Raw genomic sequence first — 22,648 nt, forward strand, 5'->3', positions numbered from 1 at the left:
AGGTGATGGAACTGTGATAAATTTTTTATGGAAGGCGTATGTATTTTCTCTGTGTATTTCATAAAGATGATTGAGATCAATTATTTTCAAACCTTTAGAAGAAACCTGTACTCCTATTACAGTATTCTGTATTTTGAGAGTGAATTTTTATGCCTGTTCTCCGTGTCAGCAGTCCCTACAAAGTTACTGAGCACTGTGCTCAAAGGGAATACATTCACTGTAATCAGGCTACTGCAGTGCATTGCTATTCTCTGAAAGCACACTAGGATGAATTGATGGTGGTATAAGGGACACTACTCTCTAGCCCCATTAGTTTAAACTTGGAGGAAGGTAATCAAAAGGAAATGCAGAACTGAAGTCTTAGTTTCATTATACATGATTTCAAATAAAGATCTGCAAAACCGCCGCTTGATTTGTTGGAATGTTTGTGGATTGCTCTAACCTGGCATCCATTATTGTCAGTTAAGAATTCCCAAGCCATCCTTTACAACAACCACTATATTTTAACTCATTTTATTTTTTTCACTGTTCTCTAGCTTACACACTGTACTGCAACACTGTAAAAGGTGCAAAAATTTACCTAATAGAGTGGCGAGTGTATTTGTCCTTCTAGAAAATACTCTACTGCAGCACAAGTACCTTGTAGTGTAGAAATTGCCATAGTAACTACTCATTTCTTATTGATTAGATGGATAAAAATTCTCATAATACACAAGCAGAGTAACTTGCTGGCATATGGCTTCAGGCTACCCCTGTGGCAAATCTTACTTATGCATTCTCTCCTTTTTCTGCATGTAAGAGGTTTTTTTAATGAATTAGTATTCCTTGGATTAGACCACAAAATAATTCTTTCTTTTCTGCCACAATGGAACTTAAATTTTAAGTTAGACTTGATATGCAGCTCCTAAGGCAGAATGTTAACTTCCATTGGTTTGTTACTGGATTAGGACAACTGTGTTTCACCCCAGTGTGAAAGCTGATGGAGAAAGGAGAAGAAAAAGCCACCTCCCAAAATGACAGAGAACTCTGCTTCAGACCTGACCTCTAAAGAGTAAAGTCAAATATTTCAGTTTGGCAGTTGTGATAGACCTTTTTGGAAAGTGCTTTTTGAATGTTCTAATTGGTTTCCTGAGCAAATGAGCCCTGTTTTTCTGTTCCTCTAGCAATACTACAGACACAGCGCCGCTCCTGAGCTGTGGCACTGAGTGCTTGCTGAAGGCAGGATGAGGCCTGCAGTGTCACAGTGCCTGGCAGCTGTCAGCTCATGGGCTGTGCTTGCTGAACACGCCGTTGTCTCCTGCAATTCCAAAAGATGCTCCAACAAGGCTTCCATCAAGTTTGTTGTGGAAGACAAGCCCATTGTGAATTCTATCAGGGGAATGAAATTGTGAAGCACTTAGGCAGGATGTCAGATAAAATTAAGCCCAACACATTCTTCAAATGTGAAGTATCAGTTTATTCAGAATAATATAAAATGAAAGAACAGCAACGCTCAACCAGTTTTTTACACTGTAAATCTATTCTAATTTTCTTCTGGAGTCTTCTGTGAGGCCCAGGTATTACTTGTGATTATACTCGTTCTGTTTGATTATTTTAGGATAATATTAGTTAGATGTATAGGAGATTGAAGATTTTAGAGCAACTTTTAGTTCAGCTCTTCCAAGCTGCTATTACAGATGCTACTCATGCAGACCTGTTTTACTTGGCTTGGAGGCCTTTCCCATCTCGCAAAATTAAAAATGATGAGTTAGGGCATCACCTTTATATTGTACCACCTTTCAACTGCCTTATCTTTAGCTACAGCCCAACAGTCTAATTCCAAACTTTGTGTGACCTTACAGTTTGAAAGAGATAATAATCCATAGGGCTACAGGAAATGATGCTGGTCTTTCAATAAGTTAGTCCTTCACAGAGACACTACTCAGGAAAAGATTCTTCTCCCTGCAGTAGGCTAAAAACAAATGGAGGAAATGCTTTGGCAGCTGTAGATAGCTTTCATCTTAAAACAGGAAGAAATAGGCTTGGCTCTTTTTTATCTTTGGCCTGAATTCTTGCGTACTTTTGTAAAGACTTTCAGAGGCAGCAGTGAGAGGTGCAGTGTTTAGCATGTTTTGTCTCTGTGCTGAGATCTGGGAGGTGGGCCCAGAAAGCAGGCAGACGTGGATAAGCAAAGAGGAGTTTGTACAGGGCGAGGTAAGGGTTTAGGTTGATAAATGAAAGGATTTTTACAGTTACATTGCTTTCACTCCCATGCCTTTTGCACACTCTGAAGGGGAAAGACAACCCAAAGGAGACCAAATCAGGAAAAATTTGCACAGAGGATTTCAGTGATACCTTCAAGATAGACTTGGGATCACTGGAATTCCTGTCTTAGCACCTTGCTGCAGATATTGGAGTGGAGCTGGCTGTTGAGAACCCTTCCTGTGCTGGCTCTGAAGGGCCAGGAAGGGTTTTCAGAAGACAGCTCATGGATGGTTATCACAGTCATGAGTATCTGTTCCATTAGGTGTCTGCACTGCTGTATCTCCCTGCTGGTGCAGTGACCAGTCTTGGGTACACATCTCTGGCACTTTCACCACTGTGACCCATTTTTGTTGCCTCATCACTACAGACTAGGAATGATCTGTTTTCTTTCTTCTCGTAAGGATGGAGAGACTTCCTTCCTCAATAATAGTGTGAAAGAAGTGGAAAACTGAATCCAAAGACAGGGGCCAGGAACTCTCCAACCTGCTGATTTCAAAGCTTGCCTATTTTTATTTACACAGCATCGGAGAAACAGCCTTGTGCAGTTTCAAACACCTTGTGCTGGTGTTATGTTCTAATGCTCACCTAAAAAAATTTATTTTTGATGGGAAACTAACAATTTGGTACATTTTCTTCAACTGAGGAAATCCTCATGGAAAGAATATATTCCAGGGAACTTAATTTTTTTTTTTTTTTTTTTAATCAGTATATTGTTCAGAGTATAGCATGCTTAGTATTTCAGTTTCAAGATACTTGTAATGCCTAAGTATTTTCTGTCAGTGTTTTGGAGGCATCTGCAGAGGGTTCTTACTGGCAGTCTCCCAGAGTGTTGCAGAAATAAAAGCTGTATATTGGGCATTGCCAGGTGTTTGTGAGGGTATCTAAATGCATGCATGTATATGTATTTGTGTGTGTATTTAAAATGCCTCCTGTGTGCAGATCAAACACAACCTCTCGGGGGTTGCACTGTGACTTGCATACTTGGAGGCACAGGCTCTGAATAGAGAACCTATCCAGAATTGAGTGAAATGAGCTGCAGTTGCTTGTGGGTTTTCAAAGCCATGGCAGCAGTCAGAATCTGGCCTAAGTAATTAACTTACAAAGTGTGGAAAGGAAAAGCAGCATGTGGAAGATATAATTAATAGGAACATATAACAGTCAGCTCTCACATAACAAATTGGCAGCTATGCATGAGGTAACTGCCTTTTATTTGCAAAATGCTGTTGGAATTTTTTAAAAGTAATTGCACATTTTCTTCCATTTCCACATGGTCACAGAGAACATAGTACAGTACAAATACCAACAGGAATGCAATAAAATCATCACTGTTGTTTGTTGTTTTTCCTGCTTAGGGCTATGATCTTATTTGAGCCAATGTCAAAAAGAAAGGAGGAATACATTTTAGCTCAGAAAAACACAAGTGGTAAAACATTTTAGTGAGGTTTAATATGGAATAATTTAGAACGACAAGGCAGGAACCACCAGAATAAATAACAGTAAATGGTCAGATATCTATTTGCAGAATAGATTTAGTAATGTGTTCTCCTGACTTGAGTAAATAATGGTTAAGGTAAATGTTCTGAAATTCTTCCATTTTGGAGGCTTGAATTTTCCCCATCTGAAGGTTTACTGCAGCTTTCTCTGCAGAGCAAGCATGAAATCTTTGGGTACACCACAGATGCTGGAAGACCTTCAGGCAAGTCCCTTCTACCCCTTGCCTAGTGCAGAGCTCTGGGAGGCTGTGATGGCACCAGGGCTCCCCACAGCCAGCTGCTGCTCCAGCTGCCTCCAACAGCCTGCTGCAAAACACAAAGCTGCAGTCCTGCTCCAGACACTTCCAACAGGAGACTGAGGAGGCTTGCAGCTGGGGCTTGCTGCTCTGCCCAAAACGTACAAATTACCAGACTTCTTAATTGCCATTTCCAGGCTTCTCGGTGAAGTAGAGAGAGCTGCATGTCACTCCTGCTGCAACCTGGTATATGTGATTCCCTTCTCCACCCAAGTAGGAATTCATACTATTGCTTTGTTAGTCTGGATTTTCTTTTGGTTTTAAGCAATCTGATTGCCATCACTGCAACAGCAGGGAGGAAAAGGGAAGTCCAAATCTACTCCATTGTAAACATGAAGAGGATCCAGCCTGTTTTGTCTGTGAGTGAATGAGGATGGGATCTCATAGTAACCACCTAACATTGGAGTGAGTTCATATCGCCATAAATGTGATTAGAAGCTTTACTGCTGTTTAAAATTGAACTGCCTGAAGACCAGGAAATAGAATTTGCTGTGAAATATTCCTGCTGTAACCAGTCTCTGAACTGCTGACCCCAGGGGATCTTGCATTTACTGCAGGCTGAGTCTAGTAGGCAGCTTGTCGCTGAATGAAGACTTTAAATAGAGTTTAAAAAGTACATCCTTGCCATTTTTGTGCTGATGAATTTAGAATGATGTTCTATCACGCTCAGTACACTCCAAATTAATTACTAGTGATCCTTTAAACAGGATAATTACTATATCAGCAAGTGGTAAACTCAAAATGAATACAAGTAGTTCCGGCTTGCATCCACAAGGAAGAGCTGTGTACTGGTTCTACCAGTGATTTAAATTCATCCCACTGTGAAAGGTTTTAGACAGCCTAGCTCATCATCAGAACTGTCACTTTCTTGCCTCTAGACTTGAATTAAAATCCTAAATGAAGTTGCATTCCATTCTCCATATGACTACCTCACAACACCATGGCAAGCAGTGACTGGCTTTTTGAAACTGCCGCTGGAAAAAGGCTGAAAATAAGGAGAGAAGGTGTTGCACATTATTACTACTGTATAAACGGCAGACATGAAGCGTATGATAATTCCTTATGGCTGTGCATTTTCTTCTTTCGTAATAAAAAGGTCTTATCTTGCATAGAACAGTAAGAACTCACAAATATAAACACGTTTACATATTTGGTGTTTGGACTTTTAAACAGGTTCATCTTTCAAAGAATAAATGTGTCATTGCTTATCAGGCTGTGGATAAATAAGTATATGACTGCTGCAATGATGGTAGAAACACTTTCATTCATTCCTGAAACCAGATTCTGGTTTTCAGATCGCTGAGGCTTTAGAAAATAAGGTTTAATTTTGTGGTTTTAATATAGGAAATTATCTTATTTAGGTCACTCTATATGCTTTTCTGTTCTCTTTCAGAATGGATGCAAAAATCTGTAAAAGCACCTGCCATTTTCTGTGAGAATATAATTTTTAGGCAGACTTTCAAAAATCATTCATCTTACCGTCAGCTTCTCTAATCTAAGTCCAGCAAAGTCAATGATCTTACACTGATCTCAAGTGTGCTCTTGGGAGAAATTTGGGCCTGTGTTGTTCACTCCAAATGTGAAAGCAGTAAAATATTGATTATTAGCCATTTCTTAAAAATGGATCTTGACACTCACTAGACTAGGAAATCTCTCAGGTTATTTCATGGGACCTTGTGGTCATGGACCTTTACAAAACATGAAATGCATGCCTGAGTCCTCTGGCTTAGATTGCCTTGAGCAGCAATGCCATCTTCTTTCTAGAGAAGTTCTATGTCTAGGTCAGGCCACTTCTAAAAATCATACAAAATTGAGACATTTAAAAAACTGTCCTCAATGGTACAAACAGACCTGTAAAATCAAGAGGAAAAAATGTATTTACAAATATTTTGGTGAGATTTAGTCCATGTGTATTCTGTGCGTCTTTGTTCTAACTGGTAGAAATAGAAAGGCAAGCAACTCCGTAGAAAATGCCTGTAGCAAATGCAGTTGTCTTCTTGTACAGGGGACTGCTTTTTCCTTTTTGTTAAGGTTTAGGTTATTCAGACCAGGCAAATCATGAGAGTCTTTTGTATGTAGTTTCATGGTGTTGCATAGTTCTTCACTGAATCCAGCCAAAGATGAGGTAACATCTGAAGAAGGCTTCCTTAAGTTTCTGGAATGAGCAATGTTCTCATGTCACAGTAACAGCACTAACACACCTGCACACTTGTTGCTGCTGAAGTTCCTCCTGTACATGGTGAACACATTGGTCATCACACAGCAGTTGTAGCTCTACCATCCCAGTAGAGCTCAATGCTTTTGTGCTTCCTATGAAGGACAGGCTTGTCCTTCTGCTTGAATACATGCTCGTACATAGGCCAGCACAGTGCCACCAATGGCAATACCCAATCCTGTTAGTGCTCCCAACCTTTCCTGATACTACAAACTATGGCTACAAAATCACTGTGAATAATATAATATGGAACTAGTCACAACCCACCATGTAAATGGATTTTTAAAAAGTCCCATTTCTATGAATTTGCTTGAGAAAGTTCCCCTACAATTTAGAAGAAATTAATGTTCTCTTGATGGAAAAGATGACTTAGGCACTCAAGATGTATTTGGTCATAGAGATCAGCAAAGCTCTTCTGAAGAAGCTGTGGGAAATGCAACCTCTTCCAAGTCAGTAACTGCTCAGTGATTTTCTGATGGAGCTTGGGGTTCCTCTTTATGAGGAACAGCAACAAACTCTTTCATTTCATTCTCCTGGTGACCAGCAGCATGAGCATGAGCTTCATAAGGCTCACAAGGACAGCAACAGACTTCTCCTTTCCTGCTCTTCTGCAGAACGGTAGCACGGAAGTCCAAGGTTATCACTGCCAGCCGATACAACTGTAGGGTTACAACTAAGATATTCTTAGCTGTAAAAAACACCAGCATCTGATTGAATATTCCGAAGTGGCCCATCAGAATTGAACGCACAATGAAGAAGGGGCCGTCCTGTATGAAAAGGCTGACCCCAATGTTCCAGAGCTCCGCGCTGTACCTGCACAGCAGCAGGCTGGGCATCCGCCTGCCCGATGCGCTCGGTTTGCAGCCAATGTGCTGTACTGGAGGTAAAACAGTGATGTTAAAACAGCTTTGGGAAGTGGAGCCAGGCTGGGCCTAAAGGGCATTCACAATACAGGGTACTCTGGGTTATAAATGCATTCACTGTGAGCTGTGTAACACATGGCATACCCAGCTTCTGGGATGTTTTTCAGCAAAACACACTGAACTCACCTGAGGCACTTACGCGGTCTGACAAACAGGACTAAAAACCACTTCGCCTTTTGTATCCCTCAAACATACCAGTATTTATACACTTCTACAACAAGAAGCAGAAATAGATGATCTAATGATTCTTCACAACTTCCTCAGACCTTTTTTCTTTGGTAAGTCAACATTCTGAACCAGTACGCATCCTTAAGAAAAAAACCCGTGCTAAAAAGGAACAGCCAGTGCTGTAGCACTTCGCTTTGTTCCAGGATGTCTAAGACAGTGCTTTTAAAATATTCACCAGGTAGCCACTGCCTTTTACGGGTGTCATAGTAAGACCTGTCAGCACCAGGCCATATTGAGCATTATGTGGTTTCTGTCTGCCATGTAAGGCTTGAGGCACGGTTACTTGTTCTTAGCCTTGTGGGTATCAATTTCACACAAGTGTGGAACATGCACGCATGGGATATCCTTGGCTGTAAAGGTGGTGCTGGGCTCAAATTCTCTCTATGGTGTAGTGCCCAGAGAAGGAGCACCAGAAGGGTTTGTGGGGGTAAATTTGGCTGTCTCTCACAGAAATACACAAAGCTTAATTAACCTGCCTCTTGGACAGGGAGATTTCATTGATTTAAAAAAGATCACTACTTGTGATGCAGTTACAACCGCAAAACATTGCAACTTTCCAGAAGAATTCTATTGTTTGACTCAGTGCTGGGGTGGGGGGAGAAAGAGATGAGAATCAAACGCAAAATGAGTTGTACAATGTAGAAATTTGCTGAATCCATTAAGCAAAGCTTCAGCAGCAGCTATTTTTTTAATATGCTTCTGTGCCTTTGCTGTTTAATAGTCCTAACTGCATTGCTGTTGTCTAATCATAAGTGCCTAAAAATTTCTTTTACGTCATGTTTGATGTGTAAGTAAACATTCTGAGGCTTGAACAAAAAGTACTATCTGTGCAACTGTATAGAACTACCTAAAATAAACTGTACCCATAGTAATTTCAGGAAAATGTGTGCTCAGTAATTTAATTTTTAACTGGTAAATGTAATTAAGTGGAAAACCAACAGCTAGAGGAAAAAAATGAACAGACTGTTTACGTGCTATTTGAATTTATTTGTGTGGTGATGCATATAGGAGGCTTTTTATTTGGTTGGTTGAGTTTTTTTTAAACCTGAGTGCTGTGCATCTTTAATAGAATCCATTTTAGCAGTAGCAGGAATTTTAGCTATGATAAAGCTGAAATGTGATTGCATCAGATTTTTTAGGAGGTGAACTGCTGAGCTGAAATGCTGAAATATTTTCATAACTTCGCTGTTGGAAACAAAGCCTAGCACTGTCCATAAAAAAAGACTAATGAACAAAATAATATTCCAGGTATTTTTAATTTATTATTTTAGTTAGTATGTCAGCCTAGAGATCTATTTTATATGAGATTCTACAGAGGATAATGCATTTTTGGACTGCTATAGTTGTTACAAACTTGTGTTTGGAGGCCAAAATAGTTGGAACAGATGATGCTCCAGACAGCTTTCATTGTTCTTTTTGGACAGGGAGAGGCCCTTTCTGCCCAGAGACAAACACAGCCCTGAGCTGGCTGAAGAGCTGGCCCTTTCAGATTAGGATAATCTGTGAACAGTCTCAACATCATATGGTCCTGCAGGTCTCCTGTGAACAGGTAATTTCTCCTGTGCTTTTGGCTGTGCTGTTCTGTGGTTCACAACTGCCTGCCTCTCTGTAGGGTCTAGTAACCTACCCAAATTTGAGCCATAATAGAATAAGACCAGATCTAACTTGAGAGCTCACATAGTGAAGTTTAAGGCAGTAACAGGCAACTGGAGCAATACAACAGTGCAATCCTTTTTTCCTTCTCCTGAAAGTAGAGAGCTCTATCAGAGAGATCAGAGGTTAGCCAAAAACAAGTGTTTCCTCAAAAGAAACCACAATGAGCTTTCTTCAAAGCTGTTGTCATATGAATTCCTCTCCACCAGAAGTCCTTGGTACAGTCTGTAGTGTGTGCACAGCCACAACATGTACCACCAAAAACTTAAGACCATTTTTTCTCTTTTCTTGTCTATGTGCAAGTACTAACCTGCAAGATCAAGTGGAAACTGTAACATACTCCAGGTCCATACAGCAAGAATTGCATTTATGAGAGCGTAATTCTTCCTATGGGAGGGGAAAAAGTGATAACAGTGAAGATGCAGTTTCCTCATGTGATCATAAAAATGCTTCCTGTAGTGTTTGGAATGTCATTTGAAGGGGAGTTGAGTGAAACAGTGATTGATTGATTGATGTATATGTGCTTTTACGATGCAACACTAAGGAAAACAGAAGCACCTTTTGGATGGAATTTTTGCTGTTGAGGCTTACATGTTGCAGCTGTGTAATTACACTAAATATCTGAAGCTAATGCTATAATAATAAGCACATGAGATTAGACTCTGGCTCAGGGGGGATATTGTTACCCTTGTAGTGATTACGTGTTCCTTGCAAGCCTGAAGCTTCTCTGCCAAGTGGGAAGGACTCTCTTCCTGCTCTAAAGGCATTGCTATGATATTTACAAAAAGTAATATATTGTATTTGTTAGACAGGATGAACCTCTTCTGTGACTCTTTCTTCATGACGGATGTTCACAGCTCATCTTGCAGCAGTGTGAGGGGGAGGTGAGCTTACTTCCTCTGTGAGAGATCACAGCGTTGAAAATTCACACCAGACTGTGCCATTCCCTTTCTTCTTATCTTTGAACACTTTGTCACTCTACCATGAAGTACACATGAGATAACCAAAGAAGCAACTTGGATAATGAATCACTTAGGCCAGCTCTAGTTGCTTCCTAGCCTGTCTAAAACAATTCATTAACCTGAAGGAGGCTCACTGAGTATGCAGAGTCTCAGCTCCTGTAGCTGTAAGAAAGAACTGATGCTGCCTGGCACTTAGGCTGCTCGTTTGGCTCTCAGAACCCTTTCATTGTGATGATGTGACACACTTCTCTGTGGCAACACATGAGTAATCCCTAACAAAGCTCACAGGACTCAGGCCTTTCACAGAGGGAAAAGCAAGAGCAGGCACACAGAGCCCTTCAATGTACCCTTCTGTTTTCTATGGGAAATGCAGTTTTATCAGTCTGAACACTGCAAGTTATACAAATATCTTGCACTGTGGAAGTTATTTATGTCAGCAAAAGATCCTTACCGAACATCCTCAATGTCCAAGGTCTCACTAGCAAATTCAAGTATATCTGCTGCTGTTCCCACAAACATGAGAAGCAGCTGAGACAACTGATCCCGGGTGATTTCAACTCCAATGGGGAGAAGCCATCTCCCAACCACCAGTAGCAGTAGAAAAGTCTGGTGGAGGGCCAGTGTCCATACAGTCTCGCAGATTGTGGAGAGCTGATTGACAAAGACTTTAGCCTGTTTAAGAGACAACAATAATATACTGTAATTTCAGGAGACACATAGGTACCTTCACAGACTGTATTTGTCTTTGTGCCTGCTTTTGCTGTCTTTCACACTGTATAAGAACAAATAATTTCCATCTGGCAGGCCTGGTTTGAAAAACGCACTTGAATACAAACTTTGGATAATGAGTATCAAATCTTTCTCTGTACACTACTCCTCTGTTCTCATTTTTCAATTGAGCATTCTACTTTACAGAATGATTACCCAGGCGCTTTCTAAATTCAGTTACTGAGATGTGCAGGAGAACGGTAGGAGCATCTCTTCCTTACACAGACACTGGTCTTAGCAACAATAGTTAGCATGCAGCATGCTGTATTTTCACAATGTGGTTTTCTAAGCTACAAATATTTATAATATACGTGTCTTGGGTTGTATGCTGCCGCTTTCGTTTTTTTCACTCTGCAAGGTGCTTATCTCGTAAGATCTCTGCCATAAACAGGAAAAGGTACCCTACCGTCTGAATGATGTGGTGATCTGTTCCCTCGCTCCCATGACTGCTCTCTCTGGATTGATTGAAGTCTTGATTGCTGACATTCACCTGAACTGCCCCAGGCTCATTGCCACAGTACTGTTGTGAATAAAGAACATGACACACGTGTAAACATCCCACCCAAGGAGCAGATGAGCTCTATGGCTGAGAGTGTCCTGCTTTGGTGAACTGCAGAGGGCTCATTTGTGAAAGATTTCTGATGTTTACAAAGGTCCTCACTCTTAGCGAGTAATTCCTCACTCTTAGTGTAATCTCCCCCTTCTTCAGATGGGAGGAATTCCTCTCATGAGAAAAAGGGTGATTGTTGGTAGGTTCCTGAGAAAGTACAGGGTTGTACTGCAGAAGAGGATGCAAATTCAAGGCCCGTGGAGTGGGTGACATCTCTGTGCTCTTAAGTCTGCACACTGTGAATGTGATCTGCTTGCAGCTCTCCTGAACTGGCTCCTGGGTTCTCTACATGGTCTCTCTTTGGTTAAAACAGTCAAGTAAGGTAAAAACTGGTCATGGTCAGGCCCTATAGTCAAACTTGTTCTCAAAATATTTTCTTATCTTTTCTACTATCAAGGAAATCTCTCTGAAAATGTCACAATTTCATTTTCTGTATGACTTCCCTCAAGGCTGAAAATGAGTCAAGGTAGAATATTTGGGTTGTATTCTCCACCTCTGCTGCCCCTGCTGTGCCTTATTTTGTAAGGAAATTCATAGGGTGAGAGGTGAAATAAAGGAGTATTTAAGAGAAATAGACCTGTATTGTTGCCTATACCTTTGAAATAGAATAAAGGGTACTTTTACTTTCTGCAAGATCGCGGTGATCTGGGAAATTGAGTGTTGGCTGAAATATGCTGTTACTCCAACTACAGTAAACCAGGGGTAGGGCTATGTTCTGTCTGCTCTTCTACCTTCACACCCAGAGCTGGCCCAGGAGCAACTGGGGGGCATGGCTCCAGAATCTGTCTTCATAACAACCCATAACATCTCTCTCCATTGTAATAAAAAGAGGCTAATTAGAAAATCAAACCATGCTGTTCCTAAAGACTTTTATCCTGTCCTATTTTTGCCAGAGAACTGCAGATGATTTGCATTTCTCCATTGGGCCCCCCACCATTTTATTGCATGGAGATTGATTTTCTGCAACAATTGGAATGTGTTTGAGAGCATACTGAGTCGCTGTGTTCAGCACAAAGCCTGCCAATATAAGAGAAACATTTTCCAGCAAATTTCAGATCCGACTTTGATACTTTGCTTGGTCTCTGATAATGTTGCTCAGTATCTGGGTAAATGCTGCCTCTTGTATGACCTTGTGGCAGATAAATTTCCTGTGACTTGAAAAATCTGGAAAAAATGTCAGTGCTTGTTGCTTTTAGAGTTGGCAGTAAAGAGTCCTAAACTGAATGTTTGTCTTATTTGAACAGTGGGTGTGAGAGTCGTGAAAGACTGACACACAGATATGGGGAAGACGGTATTTCCATTCAGTCTGAAGTCCAGGGTATGGAAACAGTGAGATGGAGGGGGCTGGTACTCTCTGCCTGGCTACAGCCTTGTAGGGCTAACCTCCCTGGGTTTGTCCTTCAACTAAAGGAGAGAGAGGGAATGGCTTGTTCAGAGGATGTTTTGGAAATGAAGTTTAATTGGTGTTCTGGAGAGGCATGTGTGTCTGCTGCCTACAGAAAAACCCTCAAGTCTGTGGAGACCCCCCAAGGTCAAAGTCAGGCTGAGTGACTTCCACTGGCTGTGTGACACAGCTGAGGAGACCACAACGTAAAAATATTGCATAAGTGTCCTAACCACCCCAGAATAGTGAGAAGTGAACATCAACAAGCAGCCTGGGTAGGGCAAAGGGATGACTAACCAGTGCAGGAGGAGGAAGGCTGACTCTGACAGCCTTTGGTTTGTCATTAAGTCTGCATTTAGGCTCATCCTTCTGGCCCTCTGCCTGCTCTGGCATGGTAAGAGGAAAGCAGCCATGAGCCTGTACAGAACTTCAGACCCAAGTCTGAGGACTCAGCAGCTTGACTGCTAGAAGAAGGTAGTAGAAACCATGCCATAGCTTAGAGGGGAGCTTTTTTCTCTTGTTCTAGTGGCCCAAAGGTGCAGGAAATATCTCTAAGAAAAATAATTCGCATTACTGGTGTCTTTGGTAGGTGTCTTTCTTCATATATCATTTTTGTGAGTACTTTCAGCTGAGAAGTGGGTTACTATTTCAGAGCAAGGCTTTGTGATCTTGGACTGAACAGCAAGCTCAGGGCCAGGCTACAGCTCTTCTCAACTGCTTCCAGGCAGGAAATGGAAATCTGCATCTGCAAAGCCAGTCATTTAAGTAGGCTCTGGGTTGTTTTTTTTTAAAGTAGGCTTCTGGTTTTTTCATTTTGCTATGTTAATATCTTGTTTGGGTTTGTTCTTCTCTGAATATTTATTAAGTGGTGATTGTGAAGTGATTCACTTGAAAATTTGGAGAAGAGCCTTTATTTGCATCATGTATATGCATGTAAATAGGACTGTTGGTGCCAGGCATATTTACTTATGGAGTGGATGTGCAGTGATTAACTGGGAATGTGACAAGAAGAAAGTGAATACTGTTTTACTGTTTCACGGGCATTTGATAAACATGGTTTGCCTTTTTGCTACTAGACCCCAGTTAGTCCTAGGTATTGACTGTATACCAAGCTAAATAAAAATGGTTTTGTTTTCAGGCTTTATACTGTGCAAAGATAAAACAGGGAGAAGATTTACACATTTTATATAAATTCTGACTTGGCTTACTCTCTTTTGTTTCTTCTGAGATGAAGCTTACATGCCCCTGATTCATAAGCCATCTAATCCAAATGGAAATGCTGTTGCATGACATGGTGATGTCCCAGTGCATGGCCTCCAGAGAAGCTCATTGCCAGTGCACGGGGGACACCTGAAACACCAAATAACTCAGCCAATTTCTGTTTGCACCTTATTTGCAATCTGTTATTTTCAAATAAAACTGAGGTTAGCTGAAACTTTTCATAGTGGGGCCAGCATTGGGGTGTAAAACTCACACTTGACTATTAGGGTGGAGTATCCTCAACCTATTAATGTGCATGGAGGCTGTCAGGCTGAGGACATTTTGGAAGAATCCAGCCCTTCCCTGGAGCAGGCCCTCTGCCAAGCAACAGGTACCTGGCTTCTGTCTGTGCTGTGCTGCAAACAGTGTGGCTGTCACTATGGAAACATATGAGATGTCAGAAATTCAAAGCACTCCCAACTGCTTCATTTTGCTCATACAGGAAAGCTGAAATGTAAAACATGAAGAAAAGATTACCTAAGTTGTTTTCCAAATTGTGGAACATAATGGGTATGGCAAGGCAGGAACGGTGAAAGATGTAAGATCACTTTGAGGAGTTCATTATGGTATCATTTTAGCTGGTAAGAGAACCTCACCTCAGAATGAGGCTGAGGGAATGGACAGTAATATTCACTATATCCCCAAAGTAAGTTCAAGTTAAGGTGTTTAAAAATAATTATAGGTTTACCAAGTATCTGTCTTATTGCTGACTGGAAGCCTGCATTGGCTACAGCCCTGGTAGTTGTGTAAGCCCTGCAAAAGGCAGTCAGTTACTGCTTTTGTGGCAGTGGCACACCAGGTATTTGAAAAGGTAACAGAACCCTGAGATCCTATACGTTATTATGAAAGAATGTTTGGGTTTTTTTATGGATTAAATGGTTTCAATTTGCTTGTCAGCAGACAGCAATTTTTTCTCTCTGTACAGTTCAATTGACTTTATCATCTCTCCCAAATATATATTTCATCCCCAAATAAGTTACTACAAATCAGTAGTTTCTATGCAGTCGGTATCCCACCCTTGATATATGAATGGTGTGATATGTCCAGTTCTGCAGTACACACAGAGGAAGAATTGCCTCTGTTCAGGAACAGACTGCCTATTAGCACCTGCTTTAAATAACAGCACTGAACGAGCAGCTGATGCTTTCTGGTAAAGATTCCACACAAGATCAAAGTTCTACTGATGTAAAGACCACACACTGTTTTCATAGTGTATATATGAAAAGTGTGGATCTAGTGACTGCATGACTGCCCATTCTGTTTCCATTTAAATAATGAAATCCCAGGAATACTTCAGCATTTTGAGTAATACTAGTCTGGGTGCTGTTTGAGATTAATTGTTAGGAAAGCTGCTCCCCTTCTGGAGGTACTGTTTTTGAATCTGTTAGACTGTGTACTTCCAGAACTCTCTATCCTTATATCCGGGTATAAACTAAGCTGTTAATTTGATATACCCCCTCTTTAATTCACAATAGCAGTATATCAATAAGAACAAAGTATGCCCTGTTCTAACATCATTTTGGGAAATAAACTGCTGCCTTTGACTACAGAATTAGCCTGTTTCTTGGACCAGATTTAACTATGACAAATGTTCTCAATATCCACATTACCTGTCTGTGACTGTTTAAGGAGATTTGGGAAAACAAGAAGACAATAAATTCCTCTTGCTGTATTTAGAAAAAGCCTCAGGCATTTTCAGTGTAAACACAATTTTGAATATTTGATTATGCTTCTGTGGGCTCTAACAATGTTTCAAAGGAGAAAATGAGGCACTAGGTCTTTTTAGTCTAATTTATGTATTTTCTTCTGTTACTTTTTGTTCTTGTTCCAATCAGAACCTTTGCTCTGGATGTAAGGCACTGCATACATGCAAATGTTGGGACAGACAAAATTTCCCTTTCACTGCATGGAAGTGTTATAGGGACCTGAAACTGTTCTGCCTGAGGTTGACTCAGTGAGACCAACTGGGCAAAGTGGCTCTGTCCTGGCCCTAACTGACCCCAGAACACTTGCCCTTAAAAATTCTACCATGTGCTTTAGTCCTGATTTGGAACCCAGGCCTGCCCCCACCCCAGATTACTCTGCAGCACAAAGAAAGGAAGGATATGGATCTTGTCAGCTGTATTTCCAGCTGTGGTAACAATCTGTGTGTTCTCCTACACTGCAGCAAACATGAGGCAACCTGAGTTTAAGACCCCTTTCACTGATACCTGTCTCAATTTTGACTTGCTTGAAGTTGTGGTATTTGCTTTTAAACACTGTGAAACTCACTTTATTTTACAAAGACCTCTAAAGCAATGAAGTTGTTTTACCCTGCTGAGCAAGATTCATGCTGGTAACCTGGAGGTGAAAGGCTGTGGTTTTCAAACTTCTAGTCCTCAGTTCCTCAGATAAATACAAATAAATGGTCTCATTTTTAGCTAGGAAAGAGGCTCGTTATCTGATAATTAGGAAGTGCACAATAGTCGTGATATAGCTGTAGCTAGATTGGGACACCCACCAGTATGAGAGAGAGAACTGGAACAAGACTTAGCAGAGTTCTGTCTGCATGCCTGAAGCCAACCCATCAAATAATGCATAAATTTCAAACTAGTTCATCTTGCCTCATAATAAATACCTGAGTCCCATGATGAATTTCTAGTAGCCATAGTGATGGTACTATGCAAATCAGATATAAAAATATTGCTGGTGAAAACCTGTGAAGGAAAAGAAAAGATACCTTGGTATTATGACACATCATACTTTCCAGCACAGATCATGTTCAGATATATGGTCTCTTGTGTCTCTACCATATGGGATGTCAGGAAATAGGTAACTGCAAATAAGAATTGCTATTCTTGCTGGATTTCTGTGCTGTGTGAGTATTATAAATAATAGGTTTACCTGTACATCAATCTAATGTCATATATGGAATTTTCTTTAAAATCTCTTTTTTAAGGACTGACCAAAGGCACTTAGCTGTTTGTACTCTATCACAGCATTTTCTGTATTTAAAAAGCCTGTAGCTAACACGCTCTTTCTGATTTCATGAGAGTGAATTAATACATTGAGTCACTTCACTGAGTGATGCTGAGATAAAGGCAGTTGCTCACAATCCTGTGCATTGACACAGGAGAGGCAGAAATAGCATCAGTGTGCCTAAAACAAGCATTGCTTTAGTAGATCTTTTAGTTGCAGGCTGTGCATTTAAAGTGGGTTTATGAAAATGGGTCTTGGCCTTGTCTCCCCACTTGTGCTGGCAGTGGTAGAATTTTCTAGTTCTTCTCTCCCTGCCAGTCTTCTACATAACTGTGATGGATTGATCCTGGCCAAACACCAGTGCACCCACGAAAATCATTTATTCAAATAAAACCAGCACAATAACTGATGTTGATGGAGCTTTATTATCTTCAACTTCTTTAGCTGGGGTTATTCAGAAGTAATGGAGAAGTTTCATGACTCCTTCTGCAAGCAGTGTTCTTGTGAGAGTTGCTGATGTTTTCTTATTAAACACACAGCATTTGATTGGGGTGGGGTTTTTTGGCAATTCTGTCCTTTTGGAGGAGGAATGAGGTGCAATGCCACAAATGTTCCATCTGGCTCTGCAGGCCACAGTAAGGAGTGGGCACTGCTGCACCGCCCTGGGACTGGGCAGTGGGCTCCAAGGGACATTTGCTTGGTTCCTTCTGTCCTGCCACTGGCACATTCTGCAGTGAATTTAAACTGCTTGTAAGTATGCAACTGCAGCAACAGTATGGTCAAATGTTGTTGCATTTACTGTTTGGCCCTATGTTGAATGTACCCTTATTTTGGTAATCATGACTTTTCCAGTGAAGTATTGAGGAAAACAAAATATCCTGCTGCTTAGGGAAATTACTGAACTTGCTCTGAAATGTTTCAAACAATCCCTTCTAAGATAGTTTGGGTTTGGGTTTTAATCATGTTTTATTGTTTTTCAGGGTTGAGGAGGCATTATTTGTTTGGGCAGTGGGGGTTTTTTTGTTGTTGTTAGCTTTTCTTTTTTTCCTTAAAATAAAATTTTTAAAAGGTTAGCGATTCTGTGGCTCTTTAGCCCGGTTATTTTGGGAGAAAACACACCTCTCATTTGAATGGAAGAACTAACATTTTACAGTATTTCCTGTAGGACTGGAGCACATGAAAAATCCATCCAGCTGGCAGGTTAGCAGTACTGAGCTAATGATCCCACATCAGGCCAAGAGACTTCAGGGGCTTTAACCCTGCCTTTCTTTCAGAAGGAGCAATCTAGAGGAACTATTACATGGCCAGGCTCACAAAAAGACTTTTTTTCCACAGTGCCATTAAATGTTTTATGCTGGTGTAATAAGTAACAGTCCTTTGTCAAATATGAACAGAGAATATGAGGGTGTTGGAGGCAGGAGTCCTGCTGATGATCTACCCTTTGCTTGGCTTGGTGATTGTCTGTGGAAGTGTTTCTACAAATGCTGATGATCATGCCTGTTCTAAATGTGCTTATTTTCCACTGCAGCAGAAAATTATCCTGATACACAGAAATGCTGGTTGCTTGTCTACAGTTCTCACCTATAAATGTACTTTCATTTTGCTCTCTGAAGTGCTGGACCACATCCATTTTCAAAATTTTCTTCCAGATAAATTTAGCCCTTTCTTCCATGTATTCATCTAACATGGATCTGCGTTTGGTTTCTAATTTTGTTTGGATTTTTCAAAAGCTCCCATTGCATGTGTTCCTTCATGAAGAGTCTGCTGCTGCCTCCTCTCCCAAAAAATTTGGGTCTGTTCAATCTGCCTGTCTCATAACTGCATTTGGGGCTCTGCTGTTGTTCAATTTTCCAGCGTCCCAGACTCTATCACTGCTTTTATTACATTCAGATTTAGAACATGGAACTCTTGTGTGAACAGTCACACAACACTCCTTCTGTTATAATGACTTTCACAGGTTGCAATGGGCAGGATTTTAAGAACATGGAAATACTCCAGGGCTCTTTAGTCCTGGATTTGTCTCAAGGCCTGCCTGCAGTTTGAGTTTTTGACAATAAAAGCTCCTAGTGAAATCCTGACAATTAGTTACTTGACCGCCTCCTTTTCACAGAGCATTTTGTTTTGGCTGCCTGAATACTGATGAGCTGTAGATGACAGCAGTAATTCTTCAGATGCATGTAAAACCCCATGTGCTTGGGCAAGCTCTGCTATGACTAACTTTTTTTGTTCATTTCTCGGGCAGCCTTTCACGCATGAAAGTTCCCCGCTGGAATAGCCTCTCAAATCCAAATATTTAAGCCACTCTTGCTGTATCAGAAGAGTGGTTGCTATTCCTCTTTTATTTTTTTACCAAGTTTAGGTTCATGCAGCAGCGTGGTGTTAGGACTGTCGCACGGAGCAGAGAAGGGGCATACAGTCCTGGGGAAGGAGGCGCAGCGCAGGGCACGGCAGGACGGGCTGTAAGATCCAGGGCATTTGCAGGGTCCCTCCGCACCCCTCTGCCCCAACCCGCTGTGGCCAGGAGGTGCCCCGGTGCCCCAGTCCCTGCAGCCGCAGCCCCACAGCGCCCACGTCTTGACTGCAGCAAGAGACACCACGGAGTGGCAGGCTGCTGTACAATTGTCCCTCTATCTGGCAGTGACAAGCCAAGCTTCACCAGCTTTCCATCCCTGCCTCCCAGGAGCGAACGCGACCCCCGAACGCCTGGGGCCAGGGCAGCCCCTGCTCTCGGGGGCAGCTTCGCGTCTGCAGCAAGGTACATGCAAAGGAGGGAGAGGTGCTCCGGAGGAACATGCTCACCATTTGTAGCCTCTGCCTTGCTTAAACTTGAGGGTGAGCCCCGTCTCCAGGCACAGGAGAAGGTTGAGCAGTGCCAGCAGCCAGTACTTGGGTTCCTTCTTGGCGGCGGTCACTCTCCAGACGCCGATGAGCGAGTGCAGCACGAAGAGCAGGCGGGTGACCAGGGCATTGAGCAGCACCATGAGCTCCATGCCGCGGCACGGCCCGCCCGCCCCGCGCCGCGGGGGGCCCGCGCCTCAGCGGCCCAGGCGCCTCAACGGCCCCGCCGGGGCTCCTGGGCAGGCAGCGCGCAGCCTGCGCCCCGCCGCCGCGGAGATCGCCGCTGCTCTCCCATCGCCACAAAGGGGCCCATTATAACAAAAAAGAAACTGCATCGCCCCTCCCCCAGACTTCCTGAAAACTTTTTGAAGGGAAAAAAAAAAAAAAAAGACACTGGCTGTCTGCTGTGGTTTGCGGGCTCAGAGCAGCCCTGGCCGAGGCAGGGGTGGGGAGCGTTGTTTCTGTCTGTCATCGTCTCAAGGACCAGGCACGGTGAGATTTTCCCTTTCGCCCAGTTACCACGGCTCTGCAGCCCCACTTGATGCTCTTGCCTCGTGCATTTCCAGCAAAGACACAGTGTAAGGCACGTTATGAATTTGAATCATTTTTGCTGAAAGCTCCACTGCATTTCTGAGAGTGCAATGGGAACCTCTCTTTCTTGCTCCCCCTGAAAGAGAATTCATATTTGTGAGCTTTTAAAATAGTTTGTTTAACATTGCAATATAGAAATGCTTAGTTTAATACTGGAGTGCCTTGTGCAGCAGAAGGCAGAAACTGAAATCTAGTCAAACTAGATTTCTGCTCTGTGCTATGATCTACACCCTGCTGCAAGACTAAGATGCAGGCCAGGTGCACAACTCCAGAAACAGGGACGAAATCTGGGCTAACATTAATTTTACTGAATTGGTCAACAGAGGCATATACAAAAAATACACTGAAGTTTGACTGTTAGGTCAGTTACCTCTAGACGGACTTTTTTATCCTGAGGGAACAGTGTACGAAGTACAGAATTTGTTTTAAAATTGCCTTAATGTTTCTCGTAGAGATTATAAATTGTGTTTGAATTTACGTTTGGGTAACCAAAGAGAGATTTCTTCTTCATCAAAATTGGCTTTTGCTCCTGTTTTGTGTTAGTTTACTGCCAAAGCACTTAAATTGAGATACACCATTGTAAAATGCAAATGGACAATCAAATCCACGTAAAGCACTGAGGTGTTTCAGAGGTCCTAACTTCCTAGATTTAATTTTAAGAAATCCTGTTCTATTTAAACACAAGATAATAGTCTTGAAGTTATGACCTTTCTAAGAAGGTATTTTTCCTCAATTGCAAAGATCCAAGTTTTCCTTACTGCAAAGCCAAGCCTCTTCCTTTATTAAGTGCTGGTGCTGGCCAGCTGATATCCTTGGGGGTGGGAGGATAAGGGGGAGGAAGGCTACTTTACTTTAACCCTGCCCAGAAAAAAAAGGAAAACAAAAGTCCATTCCACAGTAGAGATGACTCACTTGGGAAATGCCTGGCTAAATAAATGGACTGTGTAGCATGCCTTTTTGAAGGAACAAAATCAATCTCTGCACACTCAGAGGAAAATGAATTCGAGTCAAGGACCTACTATTGATAATCCCTGCCAATATCTACCCTGCCATATCGTGCCTTGGGTGCTGCTGGTTCACAGCCCTTCCGCTGGCGTTAAGGTCAGATGTAGTTGAAGAGGAAACTGGGAACAGACAGATTGAAGAGATTGTTTAAACAAGATATTCCTCTGTGGGAGTGCTTAATGTCAGAGACATGACTTGGGGGAACTGGTATGTCCTATTGTTCATGGAGATCCCAACAGGGCAGACAGATGTCACAAAACTTGGAAAGATGTTGATCAGAGCAACATTCTCATGATACCATACTCAGGAAGGATGCAGAGAGCTTTGCTGAGAGCTAAGTGATTCTGCCTGTTGAAGACATGTGGGAACTGAACTGCTTAACAAGATAGTTTCATCATTGAACAATCCAAACTTCACATCAGTGAAAGTCCCAGACTTAAGGAGGAAGAAGATACAGTATTGACTCTGCCTACTCCCTGGTGGACCATGATGGCAGCACAACAGCCTGAGTAGAGGGGGAAGCAAGTACTCATGGACAGCTTCATTTCTTTGGCCTAGAAGAGGCAAATACTGCATCCAGAATTGACAGAGTGCATTTTGAGATGTTTCAGTGGCTGTTTGTGGAGCAGTTGGTTCAGGTACCCATGAGGGCAGTGCTTGACTTGAATCCTGAGTGGTTTATGGGATATGATGTAGGGAGTAACAGGTGAAGAGAACACCTGAAATGGGGATCTTAATGTGCTTAGGTCTGGCATCCTTGCAGGAGTAAGACAAGCCAGAGTTCTCTGCTCAGCTTCAAAAAGGAAAACTAGATGCAGATCAGCAGGCATGTTGAAAGTAAGACAGATGGAACACCTAACTCTTTGCAGGGAGTGTGGCTACTGCTTCTGTAAATCACATGGGAAGTGCAGAGATAAGAACTGTGCGTCAAGGGAAAGAGTGAGAAGAAGCCAGCAGTTACAGGGTAAGTGGGATTGCAGCAGCAAGAAGGCATCCTTCAAACAGCTCAAATGCTGTCCAGCTGAAGAAAACTGAAAAAATTATGAACTCTGGCATGGACAAATATGATAAGCCTGGCTGAAGGAGTGTGAGGGACAATTAACAAAAAACATAGTAACAAAAATGTCTGTTATTTGTTCAAACATGTCGTGACTAGGAAATCTGCCAGGGAATTGTTGGGTCAGTGGGCAGTCAGGTGGCACAGAAGCCCTCAGGGGTGG

At 42.0% G+C, this 22,648-nt stretch overlaps 1 protein-coding gene across 1 annotated transcript; it reads right to left on the minus strand.

The window, feature by feature from the left end:
• Window positions 1-1,432: 1,432 nt before the first annotated feature.
• TMEM26 (transmembrane protein 26) lies at window positions 1,433-20,630 on the minus strand. The gene is made up of 6 exons (XM_063406104.1): window positions 19,794-20,630; window positions 16,654-16,732; window positions 11,189-11,302; window positions 10,466-10,686; window positions 9,363-9,439; window positions 1,433-7,125 (listed from the first exon to the last, which is right to left on the minus strand). The coding sequence occupies exons 1-6, from the start codon at window positions 19,982-19,984 to the stop codon at window positions 6,710-6,712; spliced, it is 1,098 nt and encodes a 365-aa protein (XP_063262174.1). The 5' UTR covers window positions 19,985-20,630; the 3' UTR covers window positions 1,433-6,709.
• Between the last annotated feature and the right edge of the window lie 2,018 nt (window positions 20,631-22,648).

Source organism: Prinia subflava, chromosome 9, assembly GCF_021018805.1.
Source record: "Prinia subflava isolate CZ2003 ecotype Zambia chromosome 9, Cam_Psub_1.2, whole genome shotgun sequence".
Taxonomy (NCBI): Eukaryota; Metazoa; Chordata; class Aves; order Passeriformes; family Cisticolidae; genus Prinia; species Prinia subflava.